Source organism: Penicillium canariense (assembly GCF_028826845.1).
Source record: "Penicillium canariense strain IBT 26290 chromosome Unknown utg000002l_segment0_segment0, whole genome shotgun sequence".
Classification (NCBI taxonomy): domain Eukaryota; kingdom Fungi; phylum Ascomycota; class Eurotiomycetes; order Eurotiales; family Aspergillaceae; genus Penicillium; species Penicillium canariense.
The window spans coordinates 4130528-4146662 of NW_026622729.1; the positions used below are offsets into that span (position 1 = coordinate 4130528).

Sequence of the window (16135 nt, forward strand, 5' to 3'; positions counted from 1 at the left end):
CTTCTGAGAGGCAGGAATGTTCAAGGGAAGCAGCGGAATTGACCCAGGCCAGGCCGAGCGCCGGACTACGTGAATCTACTCGAAACAAGGAAGAGAACTCAGAAAACCAGCTTTCGATTTTCCTTTGGTTTCATGAATGTAGAAAAAAGCCAGCAGGCAGAATCAGCCTAGCAAAGATGAAGCAGAAGATGTGCGCAACACCGAACGAACGCCGCATGACCGAAAAGCAGAAAGAATGACATCTCCAAAGCGAACTAATCTCGTCCGCCAACACCACTTAGAACCATCGGAGATGGTGTATCCGTCAGTTTCAAGACGGGCCAGCTACGGCCTAGTAAAATGAACAAAAGAGACGTATGGCCGTCAAAGGTCGCCAAAGGTGTTCTCGCCAGAGTATCTAAAATTCAACTCATCAGCATGATGTTCGCACATCTTCATCATGCTCTCACGCCGAACAGGCCGGGTAGAGATGAGACAGGGGACATACGTGATGTAAAGGAAGCCATCCTCGTCCTTGTGTTCTTCGTAAATGCTGCTCATGAGCGCGGCGGTGGGCGGCAGCACCTCATCCACGAAGATGAAGATCGCCTTCTCCGGGGAGAGCTTGATGCGTTTGCGAATCACATAGACGAACTGACCCACGGTGAGATCGGCCGGGACGAGGTACTTCTTCTTGTCGATGGTAGCGATGTCCGACTTCTCAACCTTCTCGCAGATAACCTATCATGGACGGAACCCGTTAGCTACCGGAAGGAGCGGTGAGGAGTTCTGAGGCTCTGGCAGCTCGAGGACACACAGTCCACAAGAAGCCAGACACTATCATAGCAAGTCAGAACTCACAGGAATCCGATCAGCATATTTCTGGCGAATGCGCTCAGCCTCCGCCTTCCGCTTCTCGAAGGGGTGCTCGTCCTTGAACTTGGAACGCATGGTGGCAGATAAGCTGATAAGTAAAGCGGGTCGGGTGCGGAGAGAAGAGAGGGGGAACGGGAGGGTGCTTGAGCAGGGGAGAGTGCAGGAGCAGAGAGGGTTGTAAAAACTGCCGCCTTTGGATGGAGACAGAAATCAGAGAGGGAGATCGATGGATGAGCGAAGAGGAGAGGGGGGACGGACGCCTGGCGATGACAAAAGGCAACCCCCGCTGACGTTACCGTAAAGATACCATCACACGAGGCGGTGAGTCACGCGGACTGCTCACGTGGATGGGGTCACTTGCCCCTGGGTACTTGCCATGACACGCACCTTACTAGGTGGCAGATGTATTGATTTCACGAAGATACTGGAGTCTATGACCGGGCGATAAAGGTTCGTCGAGCATACCTCCTTGATGGACTCAGACTCTGCCGGGTCATACTATAATACAGTGTGCCGAGGTTGCCGGACGATGCCAAATGCGAAAAGAGGGTTCAGAAAACGTCTTTCTTGGAAGAATATATCAATCTGGCACGAAATTGTTTGCCTAAATGGAGTCGAACCGCTGGTGATCACCGAGTCAAGACGGCGATATATGTAGTTCGTTATCAAGCACGTGGCCTAAACAGGTTTAGCGTTATCTGAGAGGCCCGGTTATACTGCACCACCCTCACACTTCACCGTCGCCCAATCCGATTCATCTCCTGGGCTTGGAAAGGAGCAACAGATAGATACTATGCTCTCATCAGTGAATACGTAGCTTCATTCTGTGAAAAGACCAAATCGGTAGATTCTGCGCCATCCCGGTTAGCATTGTTGCTCCAGGATTGCTCCTGTCGCAAGGGAAGGTTTCTGACAGCTTGATCTCGACACTGAAACCATCAATAGCTAAAAGATTCCAGTTTTGACCATTCTCTCTGCTTTTGCAACAAAGGTCTGTCTCTTTCTTGGCCTAGAGCTAGAGCATTTATTGATATAAAGGAACGTTGTTCATGACAACTCTTCCACGGTTTTGGTTGGGGCCGGGGTGAGGGGTGGGGGAAGCCTGGCCATATTGTTCCAATCAAGCACAACATTCTACTCTCTCCAGAATATTCACAATATTCTCAACGTTAGCTACTCCCCACAAGCAAGAAGTCACCGTCAAAGCTAGGTTCATACTGTATCATTGTCATCGTTCCTAAACCAATTCACAATGTCCCTGTCGCTGACCTCCTTTGTATCATGCTTGTATCAATATTCGAACCATTGACAGACGGCCAATTGACCATTGCAACCGGAACCACATAAAAGAGGGCATGAAAAGCATGAAAAGTTTGTCTGGATCCGGGGCTCTGAAAGTGATAAAACCAGAAGATTGGATGGATCACATCCTAAATGTAAGAATCCTTCCTCTCTCTACAATCATCCATGGGCTCTCTCTCTCTCCGGTGCCGAGAAAATCATTTCTTGGCAAACCTGTCTTGCTTTCCTTTTAGCGGAAACCACCTGCTAAAAGAGAGTTTCGTTTCCAGAAAATAGCCAGGCCGGTTGCTAGTTTGGGGATACGAGATAAGGTTTTGACCTTAACGTAAATTAGATAGACTCCCAGCCTAGTACTAGTTCGGAGGACAGTGCGTTCATGTAGCCTTGACGCCTATTTTGCAGGGATATTCCTTCATATGGTTCTATGCTTTACAGATTGTTCTTACTATCTCCGCGGCACTACAAGTAAAGTTTTGCGAGTGTTCAGTAGACCCAAACTTCGCTTATTTCCGCTTCCCAAAATCGCTAAATTGGACCCTCATTCATCTGCCGACCGATCTTTCCCCCATTGTGGATTCTCGATGATCCAAAGAAATTTTTTCGAGATCAATGAGGGTTGTTCTATCTCTGGTTCCGCCAATCAGGACTCCTTGTTCCTGTTCGCTTGGAGTGGACAACCCACCAATCACGCATGGATGCGGCTGCTCCCGTCGGGTGCCAAACCGCCGGCTTTCTTTCCGCCTCGACACGTTCATCACGACTCCCCGAGACGCTCCATCAACAACGACCGATCTTTTATTTCAGTAACAGTAGCCAGGCCTAGTAAAAATTGCTACAACCCCAGAAAATCGAATGATATTTCGCTATCTTGATGGATTAATCGCTGTCATGACCAACGTGCTATCCCACAGGGCCGGGCGCTGAAGTGGAGTCCAGTCAAGAGCTAGGACCAGTCAGTTGGGGTAAGGGGCGACTCGCAAAGATCTTCCAGAAGACCGAAAATGAGTAATGAAGAATTTCTCCCAAGAATTACGCCCAAGACATTCATTCAGTGTTAACATCCTATCCTCCCTTGCTTCTTGCAAAGCCCGGTGAGCCACCTGCTTGGGTCGGCTCAGCGCCACTCCAACTTTGCCCCTGGCCGAACAAAGTACGATAATTTATCATGGATTTAAGTATGCTGTGAGCATCTTCACGGCGTTCTATTTTATTTCAGGAATGGTTGTTTCCAGGTCTCTGAGTAGCTCTACCAGTCATCCCTCCCCTTTGTCCCTGGAAAAAGGGACGTGCTGTCGTTGTTTAGGGCTCAAATCCCCACCTTGCACATCTACAAATCCCGGCCGTTCATTGGCGGCATCTCAAACCGAAGCAAAAGCGTCGCACTGGCAATTAATCGCGACTATGCTCGACGGCCCTCGTAGTTGAATAATTTTCTTGTAGCGCCATCTACAATCTGCGCCCATGACCGGCAAAAAACCTGCCAAAAAATCATCACAATTAACGGGGGTGGGTGAGTTTGCTCAGAATGAAGTATCGGCGAGGTCGCCAGAGCCGCATAGTGCCCCTGCAACCCCAAATCGGCCCTCCATCCAAGACAGAGCTTCGGCATGGGGGGCCACAAGGGCAACCAACTCAACCCCGGCATTAGGAGCCTCGCAGAGTGCCCAAAGTGCGTCAAATGCAAAGGTAGCAATACCCCGGCAGCCACCGAATAATGCACCGCGCTACAATCGCCGGGTCCCTCGGGCCTGCGAGTCGTGTAGACAGCGCAAAACGAAATGCAGCGGCGATACCCCGGTGTGCCGCCAATGCCGCGAGCTGCGGGCCAACTGTTATTACCCCGTCGGATGGAGGGAGAAGATGAAAAAGTGGGCGAATCGAACATCTGCTTCCTCGTACTGGCAACTAGAAATGCAATCGATGGACTAATCGGGTGATCACACCACAATAGGGATGTTGACAAGCTCAATGCGGAAATTCAAGACTATGAAAACTTCGTCAATGACTTGCGCGGTACCACGGAGCCTCGCACAGCAGAATGGATCAAAAGCTTGCTGGACAAGGTGTGTCTCTTCTTTCCCGTTCAGGATTCAGGCTATGCGCTGCTCACTCTATTCAAGCATGGATTGAAAGGAGACCACTACTTTGACAATACTTCATCTGTTCTGTCTACGCCACAAAATGAGATGGATGCCGATGAGCGCTCACCCAATTCGTCCATTGGTTCGCTAGAGGCAATTGGTCGCGTGGAAGAGGACCTCAATCGGACGGAGCATACTCGCGCTACGGGTTTCATGGGGAAAAGCTCTGAAATTTCATGGATGCAACGACTTCAGAGGGAGGCAGAGCAACGCGCCCAAGGCTATTCTGGGATCGTGGAGCCCAGTCAGGATAAGAATGAAACACGAGACGGATTCTCTCTCCATGCGCTGAACTACCACCTCGACGATCTCGACATTTCCGTGCCCGAACCAGTGGAACGATACCATATGCCCCCTCGACTTCTAGCCGATCGTCTCTTCGACGATTATCTAGATACGGTACACCCGTTCTTCCCTATAATCAACAAACCGCTCTTCCGCGCACAATACCAAACATTCTTCGACAGCTTCTCCCGGCCCAGTGCTCCTCGACCGGGTGATAAGTGGCTTGCTATCCTGAACATCATCTTTGCCATCGCGGCCACGCATTCTCACCTCATCAATGCACCGTGGCGAGGGGGTTGTGATGATCATCTCGTGTATATGACCCGAGCTCGACTCCTCAGCCTGAATTCCGAAGTTCTTTTCAGTCACCCGGACCTTCAGCAAGTACAAGTAGAGAGCTTGATGGCATTCTATCTACTTGCATCCGATCAAATCAACAGGTCCGTATACTAACCTCCTTTGGTCACGTTGGGAACATGCCTGATGGCTTTCATGTAGAGCATGGAGGATTTCGGCTCTCGCGGTTCGCTCTGCCATCACGCTTGGTATCAACTTGAAGAATAATAGTGCTATCACTCCCAACATTTCCAAGGAGGCTCGTTACAGAGTGTGGTGGTGTCTGTACTCCTTCGAGCATATGCTGGGCATCATGACTGGCCGAGCTATCTACACCCTTGACGGAGGCTATGCAACCCCGTTACCCCTTCCCTTCGAGGAAGACCAATTGCAACAAGATCCAACGGCCATTGAAATTTTGAACAGTCCTGCGCTGAGAGACGACTTGATCAACAATGTGATGGCGAGCGCGGTGATCCGACAAGCTGGTAGCAAAGAAGATACCCAGAAACCCCGGCCGCGGGACCAGACATGGCTCAAAATATTGCCATCCAACTTTGGTCTTTGCTATCTTTTTCACTGTGACTTGACGATCATTACGCAGGAAATTGTCAACAAGGTTTACTCGACCAACTGTGTCGTGCTTCCATGGTCAGAGATCGAAGCACGGCTCGATGAACTACGGGCTCGGATTGACGCCTGGCAGTCAAGTCTTCCCACGGTACTTGATTTTACCAAAGACGAGACTGACGACAGCCCTGATCAGCTTCGCTGCAAGTTGATCCTCGCATTCCACTACTATAGCGCGCTAATTACCCTTGGGCGCCCCTGTCTTTGCCGGCGTGATGCACGCCAGCAGAACTCTCAGCAAACCTTCAGCCATATGATGGCTGTCATGACTTTGGACTCTGCCTCGCGCTTGCTTGGCTTGATTCCAGATGAACCGGATGTCCTCCAGCTCTTTCGAATCTGCCCCTGGTGGAGTGTTCTCCGCTATCTGATGCAGGCAGCGACCGTGATACTTCTCGAATTGTCCTTCAGCAGTGTTCACATCCCAGAGGATGAACATCGATTCGTCACACTAGCAAAGAAATCAATCCGCTGGTTCCATGCCATGTCTGACCGCAGTATCGGCTCGCGACGTGCTTGGCAACTCTGCGACTCCAGCTTCCGGAAATTGGCAAGCAGCATGAAGTACAACACAGACGATTTACCCTCCCAACCGTTCCAGGCAGAGCGTGCCACGGCTGAGAATATTCCACCTCGATCTCACCCTCCAGACCTTCATGGTGCGCCGTCCACCTTCAACGATTATTTCAACCTCCACCCGGAAGACAGGAACCCTTTTGTACACCGTCCAGCACCAGAAGGAAGTGCTTGGACAAACTACTTCAATCTCCCCACCCCCGATCTTATGTGGCCCCTTACAGGCCCGGGCGAAATCACCGAAGACTCATACTTCCCCTATGATCCTCTCAGTGAAGAGTTCATCCGATCCTTCTTCCCGTCTTCGGATGAAGAAAACAGAGGACTACGGTGAACCTGCTGCAGCATGAAGAAAGGAACGCACACGAACCTCCTTTCCTCAATCTTGTTGGCGTCTCACCCACTATGAATCGCTTGTCTCGATTCTACTGCTCCTTTGTCATCAGCGTACCTCCATTCTTGTTCTTTAAAAAGTCGTCTTAGCGCATCAGCATACTCTTAGATGAAAATAGCATTTGCATTCTCCATTACTGCATTTGTTTCAAGAAGTAGCTGGGTGCGCGGTCGTCGGCAAGACGTCTCCATTGGAGCATTCAATTCAATTTCTCGGACTAAATTTATCAATTCATTTCTTCCACACGCTTTCCAACCTGAAGCAATGAAGCGAAACAAAGACGTACTATAAATAAAGGATTCACGGAGTAACGTTTTGAGAAAATCAACCAATCATGGCGACCAGATAGCCGGGCTTATCCGGTGCTTATCCCATCGCGTCAGTGCAAACTGTGCAAACTGTGCAAACAATATCTCGAATTGCCTGATGCCATCGAACCACCGAGGTTCACGAGTACGATGATTGCCCTCGCGGACAGCCAAACACCCACTTAAAATCCTCGAATACATCCAGAAGGCGCTGCACTGACCCTGCTCCAGCTCGTGCAATTGTTGACTTCAATACCGCCCTCGTCGAGCGCGCATCGGATCCCGGTCGCGAAAATGGCTTCACGCTCGTTCATGCCTCTGCGGAGGTCGTTCGCTCAGCACTCTGCCCACAGCAGTCGCGCAGCTGGTCGCAGTGCGGGCAGCTCGTTCCGCGGCTATGCCACTGAGAATGCACCCCGCCAGAAGCAGCAATTCACCGTGTGGCGCCCCTACCTACGCCTTGCGGTTGGCGTGCCGTTCATCGGCGCGATCATTTACTCCATGGTATGCGGGGTGCATTCAAAAGAACCCATTTTACATGTACTAACTCAGATAGGCGACTGGCGAAATCACCGAGCTTGACACTCCCTCCATTGCTGAGCTGGATGAGGCGCTGAAGAAATCCCACGCCATCACAGAGTCCTCCCCCATGCGCCTGCGGATGGAAAAGCTCATCAAGGAGCAGCAGCAGAAGATCATTGAGGAGCTGGGAAGGATAGACGGCAAGCAGTTTAAGCAAGATACCTGGACACGTCCCAACGGTGGCGGCGGCATTTCGTGCGTGCTGCAGGACGGAAATGTCTTTGAGAAGGCCGGCGTGAATGTCTCCGTCGTCTACGGCGAATTGCCCCGGCCGGCCATCGAGAAGATGCGCGCCGACCACAAGTCCTTCGTCAGCGCGGACGTCGACTCCTTGAGCTTCTTCGCCGCAGGCCTCTCACTCGTGCTGCACCCGCACAACCCCATGGCTCCGACCGTGCACCTCAACTACCGCTACTTTGAGACTTCCGATCCCAAGGATCCCATCAATGGCGACAAGAACTGGTGGTTCGGTGGCGGCACCGATTTGACACCGTCTTACCTCTTCCCTGAAGATGTACAACACTTCCACAAGACCATTAAGGATGCCTGCGACCGCCACGACGCCACCTACTACCCCAAGTTCAAGGCGTGGTGCGACAAGTACTTTTACATCCCTCACCGCGGCGAATGCCGCGGCGTTGGCGGCATCTTCTTTGACGACTTGGACGCCCACTTCCTCCAGACCTCTGCCGGCTCCTCGTCCAACCCGCAGGAGACTTTGTTCTCCTTCGTCTCGGACGGTCTGACCTCCTTCCTGCCGTCGTATGTGCCCATCATCGAGAGGCGGAAGGACATGTCGTACACCCCAGAGCAGAAGCAGTGGCAGCAGCTGCGCCGCGGCCGCTACGTCGAGTTTAACCTCGTCTACGACCGTGGCACTAGCTTCGGTTTACGCACTCCAAACGCTCGTGTCGAGAGTATCCTCATGAGTCTCCCGCGTACAGCGAGCTGGGCCTATATGGATCCGGTCTCGGGTACTAGGACCGAGAGCATGCCGGTTGATGAGGAGGACTTGGGTGAGGATAAAACCAGTGAGAAGGAGATCATGGATGTGCTGAAGCACCCGAGGCAATGGGCCTGAACAAGGGGCCGTCTTCCTGGGGTTCGCTTTGCATTTTTCTAACATTCTCTCTTCTTCCCAACCCTTCCATATTGTATCATTGTCGATTTCATCGTCAACAGGCATGTCTACGCCTCTATGTACATTACTCAAAAATAGTACCGCAAACACACTGCTGACTAAATATTAAATTGTGGTTCCCAGTGCTTTCTAGAACAGCATTTTTTTTTTCAGTCGGCCGTGTTTCAGATCATACTTAGAGTATACCACTGATGGTCATAGGTGCGGGTGAATATCTAAGTCGGGACACTAAACAACAGCAAAAACGACGAAATGCTTTCTTGTGCATCACAATCAAGGCGTACGTACAATCTCGAACCCCTCCCGTCATAATGAACCCAAAGAACGCGACAATCATAGACGATAACCTGAAGCACAGGTGTACAGGGAACCTCAGCCTTAAGAAAGAAACGGACCGCCTGGGTATATCAACAGCCACAAAACATGCATTCTATATGCCATTGAAATTATACAATCTGAAGGTATAAGGGCGATCTAGCGGGGATAGAAACGAACAGAATGGCGCTACTCAAAAGACAGATGTTCGAATGGCATATGCCTCGAGGCCTACTGGCCCGCAACTGCACTGCGCTGCTTGGCGAGCCAGCCACGGGGATCTGTCATGCTTGCGCCCTGCCGGTATCGTGAGACGGTCATGTTGTTGTTCTGCCATCGGCTCTGCAGGTGGTACCACGCTGAGCTCACGAGGCTGAGCTCGCGGGCTTGATCGTCGATAGTTCTTTGCAGCTCCATCTGAGGGGTGGTCAGCACATTCTTAAATACTTGACGGTAAGTTGAGCATGGAACTGTAGTTGGTGGACGTACTTCACGTTCTCTAGGGATTCCTTCATCCAGATTCTCTTCATAATTCTTCATGCTCTCGCGGAGCGACTTGATGAGCTCGTTTTGCTGTTGGATGTACTGCACAAAGAAGGGTCATTAGCAAAATCGTCCACTAAATAATCATCCAGGGACCCCGTAGATGGTTGGAACTAACCTCGGCACGCTGAGCCAGCCGTTCGACATTCTTCTCCAGGACGCCAGCGCACTGCTTCAGAAGCTCAAAGCTCGATTTCTGGGGCACATCGCCACCCTCGCTGTTAACGATTTCAAACTCGCCCAGCAGCATCTGCATCTCGTTCATAACCTCCTGATCCTCGGCGCTGATCTCATTCTGTTTGGTGTCGAGCATCTTCCGCAGCTCTTCACGCTCGGAGCACACTTCGCGCACCAGAGTCTGGCTAGCATCCACCTCGGCTTCCAAGTGGTGCACGTTCTGGGCAAGGTTGTGCCATTCGCTACGGAGTTTCGCCAGCTCAGCAGAATTGTGCCCTTCAAGCTCGCTGAATAAATCAGCTTTCTCGGTAGCGAGGAGAGAGACTAAACTGTGATTAGTGATTTGGCCTGGTCTGCGTAGTAGTTCCCAAATCGTGACTTACTCTGGGTTTGTGCATCAGACAAGTCTTTCTTGGTGATTTCCAGAGTATCCTGAACCTCTGCAATCTTCTTCAATGCCCCGGTATAGTTCTCGTAGAGCTTCCAATACTCGTCGCTAGAGATTGTATTAGCATCATCTCTCTTCCTCCCGGTAATTGGGACTAAAGTACCTTTGGGTGGAATTAGAACGGGCAAGTTGCACAGATGTATTGAAGCTTTCGGAAAACATTTCGGATTGCGCTTCGGGCTGGTTGGTGTTAGCACAAGTACTCTTCATATGAAGCCACCAAAAAACAAACACGTACAGCGGTCGATGGTGCCTTTAACGAATCCATCTCGCGCTTCAACTCGTCGTTCTCGGATTTGCTATATTCAATTTAGTAAACGAGCCAGCGTGTATGATAATGGGGATACATACAGCTGTGACTCCCTCATACCAATTGCCTCAAAGTCCTTGTTCAAGGTGCCTTGCATCTTTGGGGTCTCAGAGCCCGGTGACGGGCTGCCAGGCACGCCATCGAACTCTCCCAGGCGTTCGCGGAGCTCGCTGATCAGAGCGTCGTCTCTCTCGTGCTGCTCATCAGCACTCTGAAGGCGCTCCGTGAGTGCGTGGTTGTTGAACTCGAGCTGTTTCTTAAGGTTCTGGATTTCATTGCATTCCTGTTCGATGCGCGGCAACAGTTTGCGGTACTCCTCCAGCTCGACATCCCGCTCCGAAGACCACCGTTGCTGTGAATCCGACTCCTTCAGTTGTTGCTGGATGTCTTTAATCTGGTTCTTCAGGGTTTGGTTTTCCTTCTCAAAGTCCTGGCTGGCTTGGAGCTTCTGCCGATACTTCTCTGCAGCGTTGGCCTTCCGCGCCAGTTGGTCCCGCTCTGTGCGCAGCTCATCGTAGTCATCCTGCAGCTTCTGATAGCGCAGGTTCTTGACCTTCAATGATTCCACGCTCATGCGGAGACTGTCGATTTCGTCCTGGGCCGCACTCAGTTTGGCCTCCTGAGATGCGATCAGGTCATCCTGCTGGCGGGTCTTGCTCTCCAGCGCCTTCGCATTGAATCCCAGGTCACCCTTTCCCGACTTCAGGGTCACCAAGCGATCTTCGGTTGAAGCCAGGCGGTTCTGGAGAGTGTCATTGTTCTCTTGCAAACGCGCCAGACGGTTATGCAGGTCCTCCAATGCCTTCTCAAGCTCCTTCTTCTCGTGTGTCAGACGATCGTTCTCCGCGATCACCTTCCCGACGCGCTCCTCGAACTGCAGCTCCAAATCCACAGGGTGATCGGACTTCGCCGATTCCTCCGGGAGGTCATCGACTCCGTCCAGTGGTTCATGTTGGCCGCTATGGGCCTCCTCAATTATGTCCTTGAGTCCCTCTTGGGTCGGGGTGCTGAGTTCCTGGAGGGTCTGCACGTAAGTCCCGGCGTTGGGCGAGCTGATGGCGGCGATCAGGAGGAGTTTCAGCAACTTGTTCGTTTCCTTGGTTGACGCTTTCTCCGCAACTGCTTCAAGGTCGGGCGACGGGTCGAGGCCGGAGGGGAGGGTGTCATCATTCTGGTGCCGAATGTAACTGAGCAGAAGCTTGTGGATATGCTTTAAGTTCTGCCATTTGGCGACCCAGTGATCGGCCGGATTGCGTTCGGGAATCTCGTCGAGGAAGTACTGCGGGTCAATATCCTGGAGGATCTCCCATAGAATAATGCCGTCCGTCAATTCATCCGGGACGCGAAGTGTTTTGCCCAGGGAGAAGCTGTTGATCCATTCCAACAGAACCTTGGTGACGGTGTGTTCCTGGGCCATCGCGAGTGATCGGGACTCAGTAAAATGACAAAAGGAATGGATGCCAGAGCATATACAAATGCAGCATTCCCCGACCGCACAGGCACAGAGAGTGGAGGGAGGGAGAGGTGGCCTGGGAAGCTGCGGGTCCACGCGCGCGCGTTTTCGAGGGGGGCCACGAGAAGGCCGAGTCGCTAGCGGGGGGATGATCGTCCACCCCCGTACTTCGTACTAGCTTATTACTTGGGTTACTCAAATCAACTGCAGCAGAGAAGTCGGAGAGCACATTGGTAGAACTGATTACAACTTGAACATGTAGGAGCTCTCATTAGGCAGACAGAGTCATATTATCGGTTGTTTTGGTAGGTTGCTGTTGATGTGAAAGTTGCCAGCGTTCGGGGGTTTTCTCGTTGTACGGAGTACGGAGTATAAGAACCTGAAAGCCCACCATTCCGTCAGAGATAGCTGGTCGTGCAAAGGTAACCTACACAATACGTTGGAGGATCAAGAACAATAGAGCAGCAGAAAGTACCCAAGTCCCCCTTTCATAGATTCTAGGAAATTCCAAAACGCCCAAAAGATAAGCCCCCCATCCCGTCTCTTGGGATCAGTCGCCTTGTCCTGCGATCATAACCCAGTAGTCATAAGACTCCATTCCGTATAACGCCAAAGCCCTTCATTGATCGATTCAGATGCGCCGAAATTCCGTTGTCAAAGTGCGCCCCCCCAATTAATTGGCATCGTCATGGATTGCCGGTCCCCCGACCGACATTCGTCACAGAACTCTCCCAGATGTCATGCGCATGCTGCGTCTTGCTCAGAACGAGTGTTCTTCGCCCACACAATCTCCAATTGCCGTCACAATCTTGTCCTCTTCGATGATGGGCTTGTAGGCGGCGTCCTGAGTCGAGAGAGTTTGAAGAGCATTGACGGGAGCTTCGGCGGCGAAACCGCTAAATGATGGTTAGTTGTGGGGGTGGCCCAGTATGGACGATAGTGGGTGGATCATACGGGAAGAGATCTGTACACAAAAACAGTCAGCCTCGGTTGTCGCATGTTCGCCGAAGGCGAGAGAGCAGAACTTACGGTATTCATGAGTGATCACACCACCCTTGAGAGATCAGTCAGTAAGTGAATTTTGGAGGGTTCCGGTTAAGATATGCAAGGCATACCGCAGCGACCAGCGAGTTCTTGGCCTGGTCAATAACCCCGGACGGAGTGCCCTTGGGGAAAGTCACAACGACAGATTTAAGGGACTTGGCGGCCAGCGCCAAAGGTAGGAGAGCCAGCAGAGCAGTCAACAGGAACTTCATGATGGTAAGGGGCGATGACAAGTCTGTAGAAGTTGAGTTGCGGCACACGACATGCCCCAAGCTGGCGCGGGTCTGCGTCATGGAGGTCAGGTGACTGCGGGCTTCGGCCAGCAATCCCTTCGGCTCGTCACTGCACTTCCAACCTCCAACTCGCCCGACCTCGCCTTCTTTCTCCTCTTTCGTCCCCATTTCACGGCCCTTCAGCGTGGACTCACTTTCTTTCCTTCTGTTCTTTGAGCATTTGCAGCATTTGGATTATCCGGACACGGCCTCTCCCTCCGGCGCACCATCCCTTGGGTTCGTCAAAGGTCTTTTGACGTGAAGGAAGGCAGACAAGTTCACGGGGTTGCAGGGTCTTGCTGGATTGTAGGACAGGCGCGGTTGTTGTTGTCTCAAGTCTCGCAAAGATAGCTAGCAAGCATTTTACAAGTTCCGACTTTTCTCTCCATCTCGTGTTGTTCATCCAGAGTGCGCCTGGGAACGAGGACGCGGACTAAGAAGAAAAAAAAAACACAAGTCTCCTGTGATAGCAGTACAGGATCAGAAGCTACCACCCGATATCTACTGGGGAAGCGGAGCTTGCAAGAGCAAGAACAAAGCAGGACGGCGGACTGTGAAGAAAGCACAGCAGAAAAAAAATCAAGACGCCACTTGACACTTGATACTTGATACTCGATACTTGACACTTGACACTTATACTTATATTGAACCCGCAACAGGCAACCAGCCGAGGTGGTTACCCTTCAAGGGCCATCATTGGTGTCTCCGGCGTTTTCGCCTTCAGCCTTCCACCTCCCTCTCCTCCCTTCCGAGGTGGACTCTGCAGCTCTGCAGCTCCCCCGACGCCATCATGTCTGGACTGGTCTCTGACGAGGTCGCCGAGGACTACAAGAGCTCCTTGGAGGATCTCACGGGCAACGACCGCTTCCAGATCAGCAACCTGACCGTCATAGCCAAGGAGAACACCGAGCATGCCATGGCCATCTCCCGTGTGTTGGAGAATCACATCCGATCAGTAGGTGTCCTCCCCATCGTGGCGTAGACCGGAATGTCTAATGGTCTCTGTAGACTCCACCTCCGCAGAAGCTGCCTGCGCTGTATGTAGTCGATTCCATCGTCAAGAACGTCGGAACTCCCTACACACTCTTCCTGGGGCGGAACATGTATCAGACCTTTATGAATGCGTATACGCTGGTCGACTCGGCGACACGTCGCAAGTTGGATGAGATGCTCAAGACGTGGAAGGAGCCGGTTCCAGGCTCACTGGACACTCGCCCAGTCTTTCCCCCCGACGTCACCCGCAACATCGAGAATGCCCTCATCAAGGCGCGCACTGCAGCCTTGCAGCAAGAACAAGCTCGAGGCAGCCGGGACGTGTTGATCCGGGGCCGCGGCAGTGGCACGCCCACCGGCTGGGTCAACAGTCCAACACCACCGCAGGGCTTGCCTCGACAGGTCAACCCCCACCCCAGCAGCAATGGCCAGAGCTATGGCACATCGGTAGGAGATTCCACTTCCCTACGGTCCCTGGATGCTGGATCGACTCACACTAACCCACCATCCCAGACACCACCGCAAGGGAATCGTCCAGCTTCGGAGTTAGAGGCTCTCAATCGCGACCTTGAAGTCTGCATCCTCACGGCACGCAACGACTTCGCCAATGCTCCGTTTGATCCCACCTCGCAGCAACGGCTGAAAGCATTACTCGACCTGCAGACCATCATGAGGAACCAGCAACTCACCCCAGACCAGCTCAAGCTGGTTCGCGATCAAGTCTCGGCCTTGAGACCGCAGGCGTCTGTGGCCCCAAATGCCGCTCCCATTGTGCCTGCTGCCGTCCCAGCACCTCCCGCTCCCGTCTCGACTCCTCCAACTCAATCCGCATCCCAACCACTCCAGCAACTCTTGAACTCGGGCACCCTTGCAGAGCTCATCAAAGCCACTGCCATCCGCCAAGTACCCACTCCTCCGCCACATATCCCGAACGCCATTCCTACGATGCCCCAGATGCCCCCGATGCCCCCCGCCAGCAATACACCGCAACCCGAGAACCCGCTGATTGCCGCGCTCAGGTCGCGGGGGATCTTGCCTCCCGCATCGGCTCCCCCGGTGATGGGTTCTTCCACGGGGCCGCCACCCCCAGGGGGCCAGCTTCCGTTTCTCATGTCTGGTGGCATGCGATCGACGCCTCCTGCTCCCACACCACAGTCATCAATGTCAGCCTCATCCTCGATTCCCATGAACTCCGCATCCATGAAAATGTAAGTTGTGGCTGTAAATAACGATTCTGATGATGATGATGATGTTGGTCATGCTAATGCGTCCCGAATTGTAGCCCTCGAATCACCCTTGTGGTCTCTCTATACGAAGCCAAGCCAAACCGTTGTGGAACCTGCGGACGCCGGTTCCCTGCTACTCAGGAGGGGAGAGAGAAAAAAGCACGGCATCTGGACTGGCACTTCAAGACTAATCAGCGCATGTCTGAGGCTGCTAAGCGAGCCCAGACCCGTAGCTGGTACGTCGATGAGAGGGTATGTATCACCGACTTCGATTCCTACTGTTCTCTAGCGCGGGGCTGACCTCGGGGTTTATAGGATTGGATCAAGTCTCGAGAGGTCGATGACGACCAACCGGTGGCCGATGCAGAGGCCACCGGTGACGGGGGAGCTGGAGCCGATGGCAATGCCTCGAAGCAGGGCCCACCCCAGGCGTGGATCCGGGCCCCGAACGATGCCACGCTCCGCAACACGCCTTGCCCCATCTGTCAGGAGAAGTTTGAGTCGACCTGGTCGGAGGACGTTCAGGACTGGATCTGGCAGGACGCCATCAAGGTCGGCAGTCGCGTCTATCACGCGAGCTGCTACGCCGAAGTGACCAAGGATGGCCCTGCGCCACGTAGCTCCACACCCCAGGCCCGCACCGGCACCCCCGATTCAGTGCTGGGCAAGCGGAAGGCAGAAGGAACTGACTCCCCTGGAGGCAAGGCGCGCATTAAGACAGAGCCCGCGTGAACGTGTAAAATAGAACCATGTGCATAATTCAGTCGCGTAGCATCAGGACGTTGCTTTCTGCCCCGCTCGGCG

General features: G+C 52.7%; 6 protein-coding genes across 6 annotated transcripts; 3 read left to right on the top strand and 3 right to left on the bottom strand.

Moving 5' to 3' along the window:
• Positions 1 to 363: 363 nt before the first annotated feature.
• On the bottom strand, positions 364 to 930 carry N7482_004673 (autophagy-related protein 8; the record flags this gene model as incomplete). The annotated part of the gene is made up of 2 exons (XM_056686798.1): positions 364 to 720; positions 841 to 930. The coding sequence occupies 2 exons, from the start codon at positions 928 to 930 to the stop codon at positions 364 to 366; spliced, it is 447 nt and encodes a 148-aa protein (XP_056545540.1).
• A 3035-nt stretch (positions 931 to 3965) lies between these two features.
• N7482_004674 (fungal specific transcription factor domain-containing protein) lies at positions 3966 to 6459 on the top strand (the record flags this gene model as incomplete). Its single annotated transcript, XM_056686799.1, has 3 exons — positions 3966 to 3988; positions 4109 to 5023; positions 5082 to 6459. 3 exons carry the CDS (start codon positions 3966 to 3968, stop codon positions 6457 to 6459), a joined length of 2316 nt encoding a protein of 771 aa, XP_056545541.1.
• A 662-nt stretch (positions 6460 to 7121) lies between these two features.
• hem13 (coproporphyrinogen oxidase) lies at positions 7122 to 8490 on the top strand (the record flags this gene model as incomplete). The annotated part of the gene is made up of 2 exons (XM_056686800.1): positions 7122 to 7331; positions 7384 to 8490. The coding sequence occupies 2 exons, from the start codon at positions 7122 to 7124 to the stop codon at positions 8488 to 8490; spliced, it is 1317 nt and encodes a 438-aa protein (XP_056545542.1).
• Positions 8491 to 9096: 606 nt separating this feature from the next.
• N7482_004676 (putative microtubule binding protein HOOK3) lies at positions 9097 to 11760 on the bottom strand (the record flags this gene model as incomplete). The annotated part of the gene is made up of 7 exons (XM_056686801.1): positions 9097 to 9282; positions 9355 to 9450; positions 9527 to 9909; positions 9969 to 10081; positions 10137 to 10213; positions 10272 to 10332; positions 10385 to 11760. 7 exons carry the CDS (start codon positions 11758 to 11760, stop codon positions 9097 to 9099), a joined length of 2292 nt encoding a protein of 763 aa, XP_056545543.1.
• Positions 11761 to 12556: 796 nt separating this feature from the next.
• On the bottom strand, positions 12557 to 13241 carry N7482_004677 (uncharacterized protein; the record flags this gene model as incomplete). The annotated part of the gene is made up of 4 exons (XM_056686802.1): positions 12557 to 12692; positions 12751 to 12760; positions 12826 to 12850; positions 12912 to 13241. The coding sequence occupies 4 exons, from the start codon at positions 13239 to 13241 to the stop codon at positions 12557 to 12559; spliced, it is 501 nt and encodes a 166-aa protein (XP_056545544.1).
• Positions 13242 to 13902: 661 nt separating this feature from the next.
• On the top strand, positions 13903 to 16063 carry N7482_004678 (putative mRNA cleavage factor complex component Pcf11; the record flags this gene model as incomplete). The annotated part of the gene is made up of 4 exons (XM_056686803.1): positions 13903 to 14067; positions 14121 to 15313; positions 15388 to 15583; positions 15647 to 16063. The coding sequence occupies 4 exons, from the start codon at positions 13903 to 13905 to the stop codon at positions 16061 to 16063; spliced, it is 1971 nt and encodes a 656-aa protein (XP_056545545.1).
• Positions 16064 to 16135: the final 72 nt, after the last annotated feature.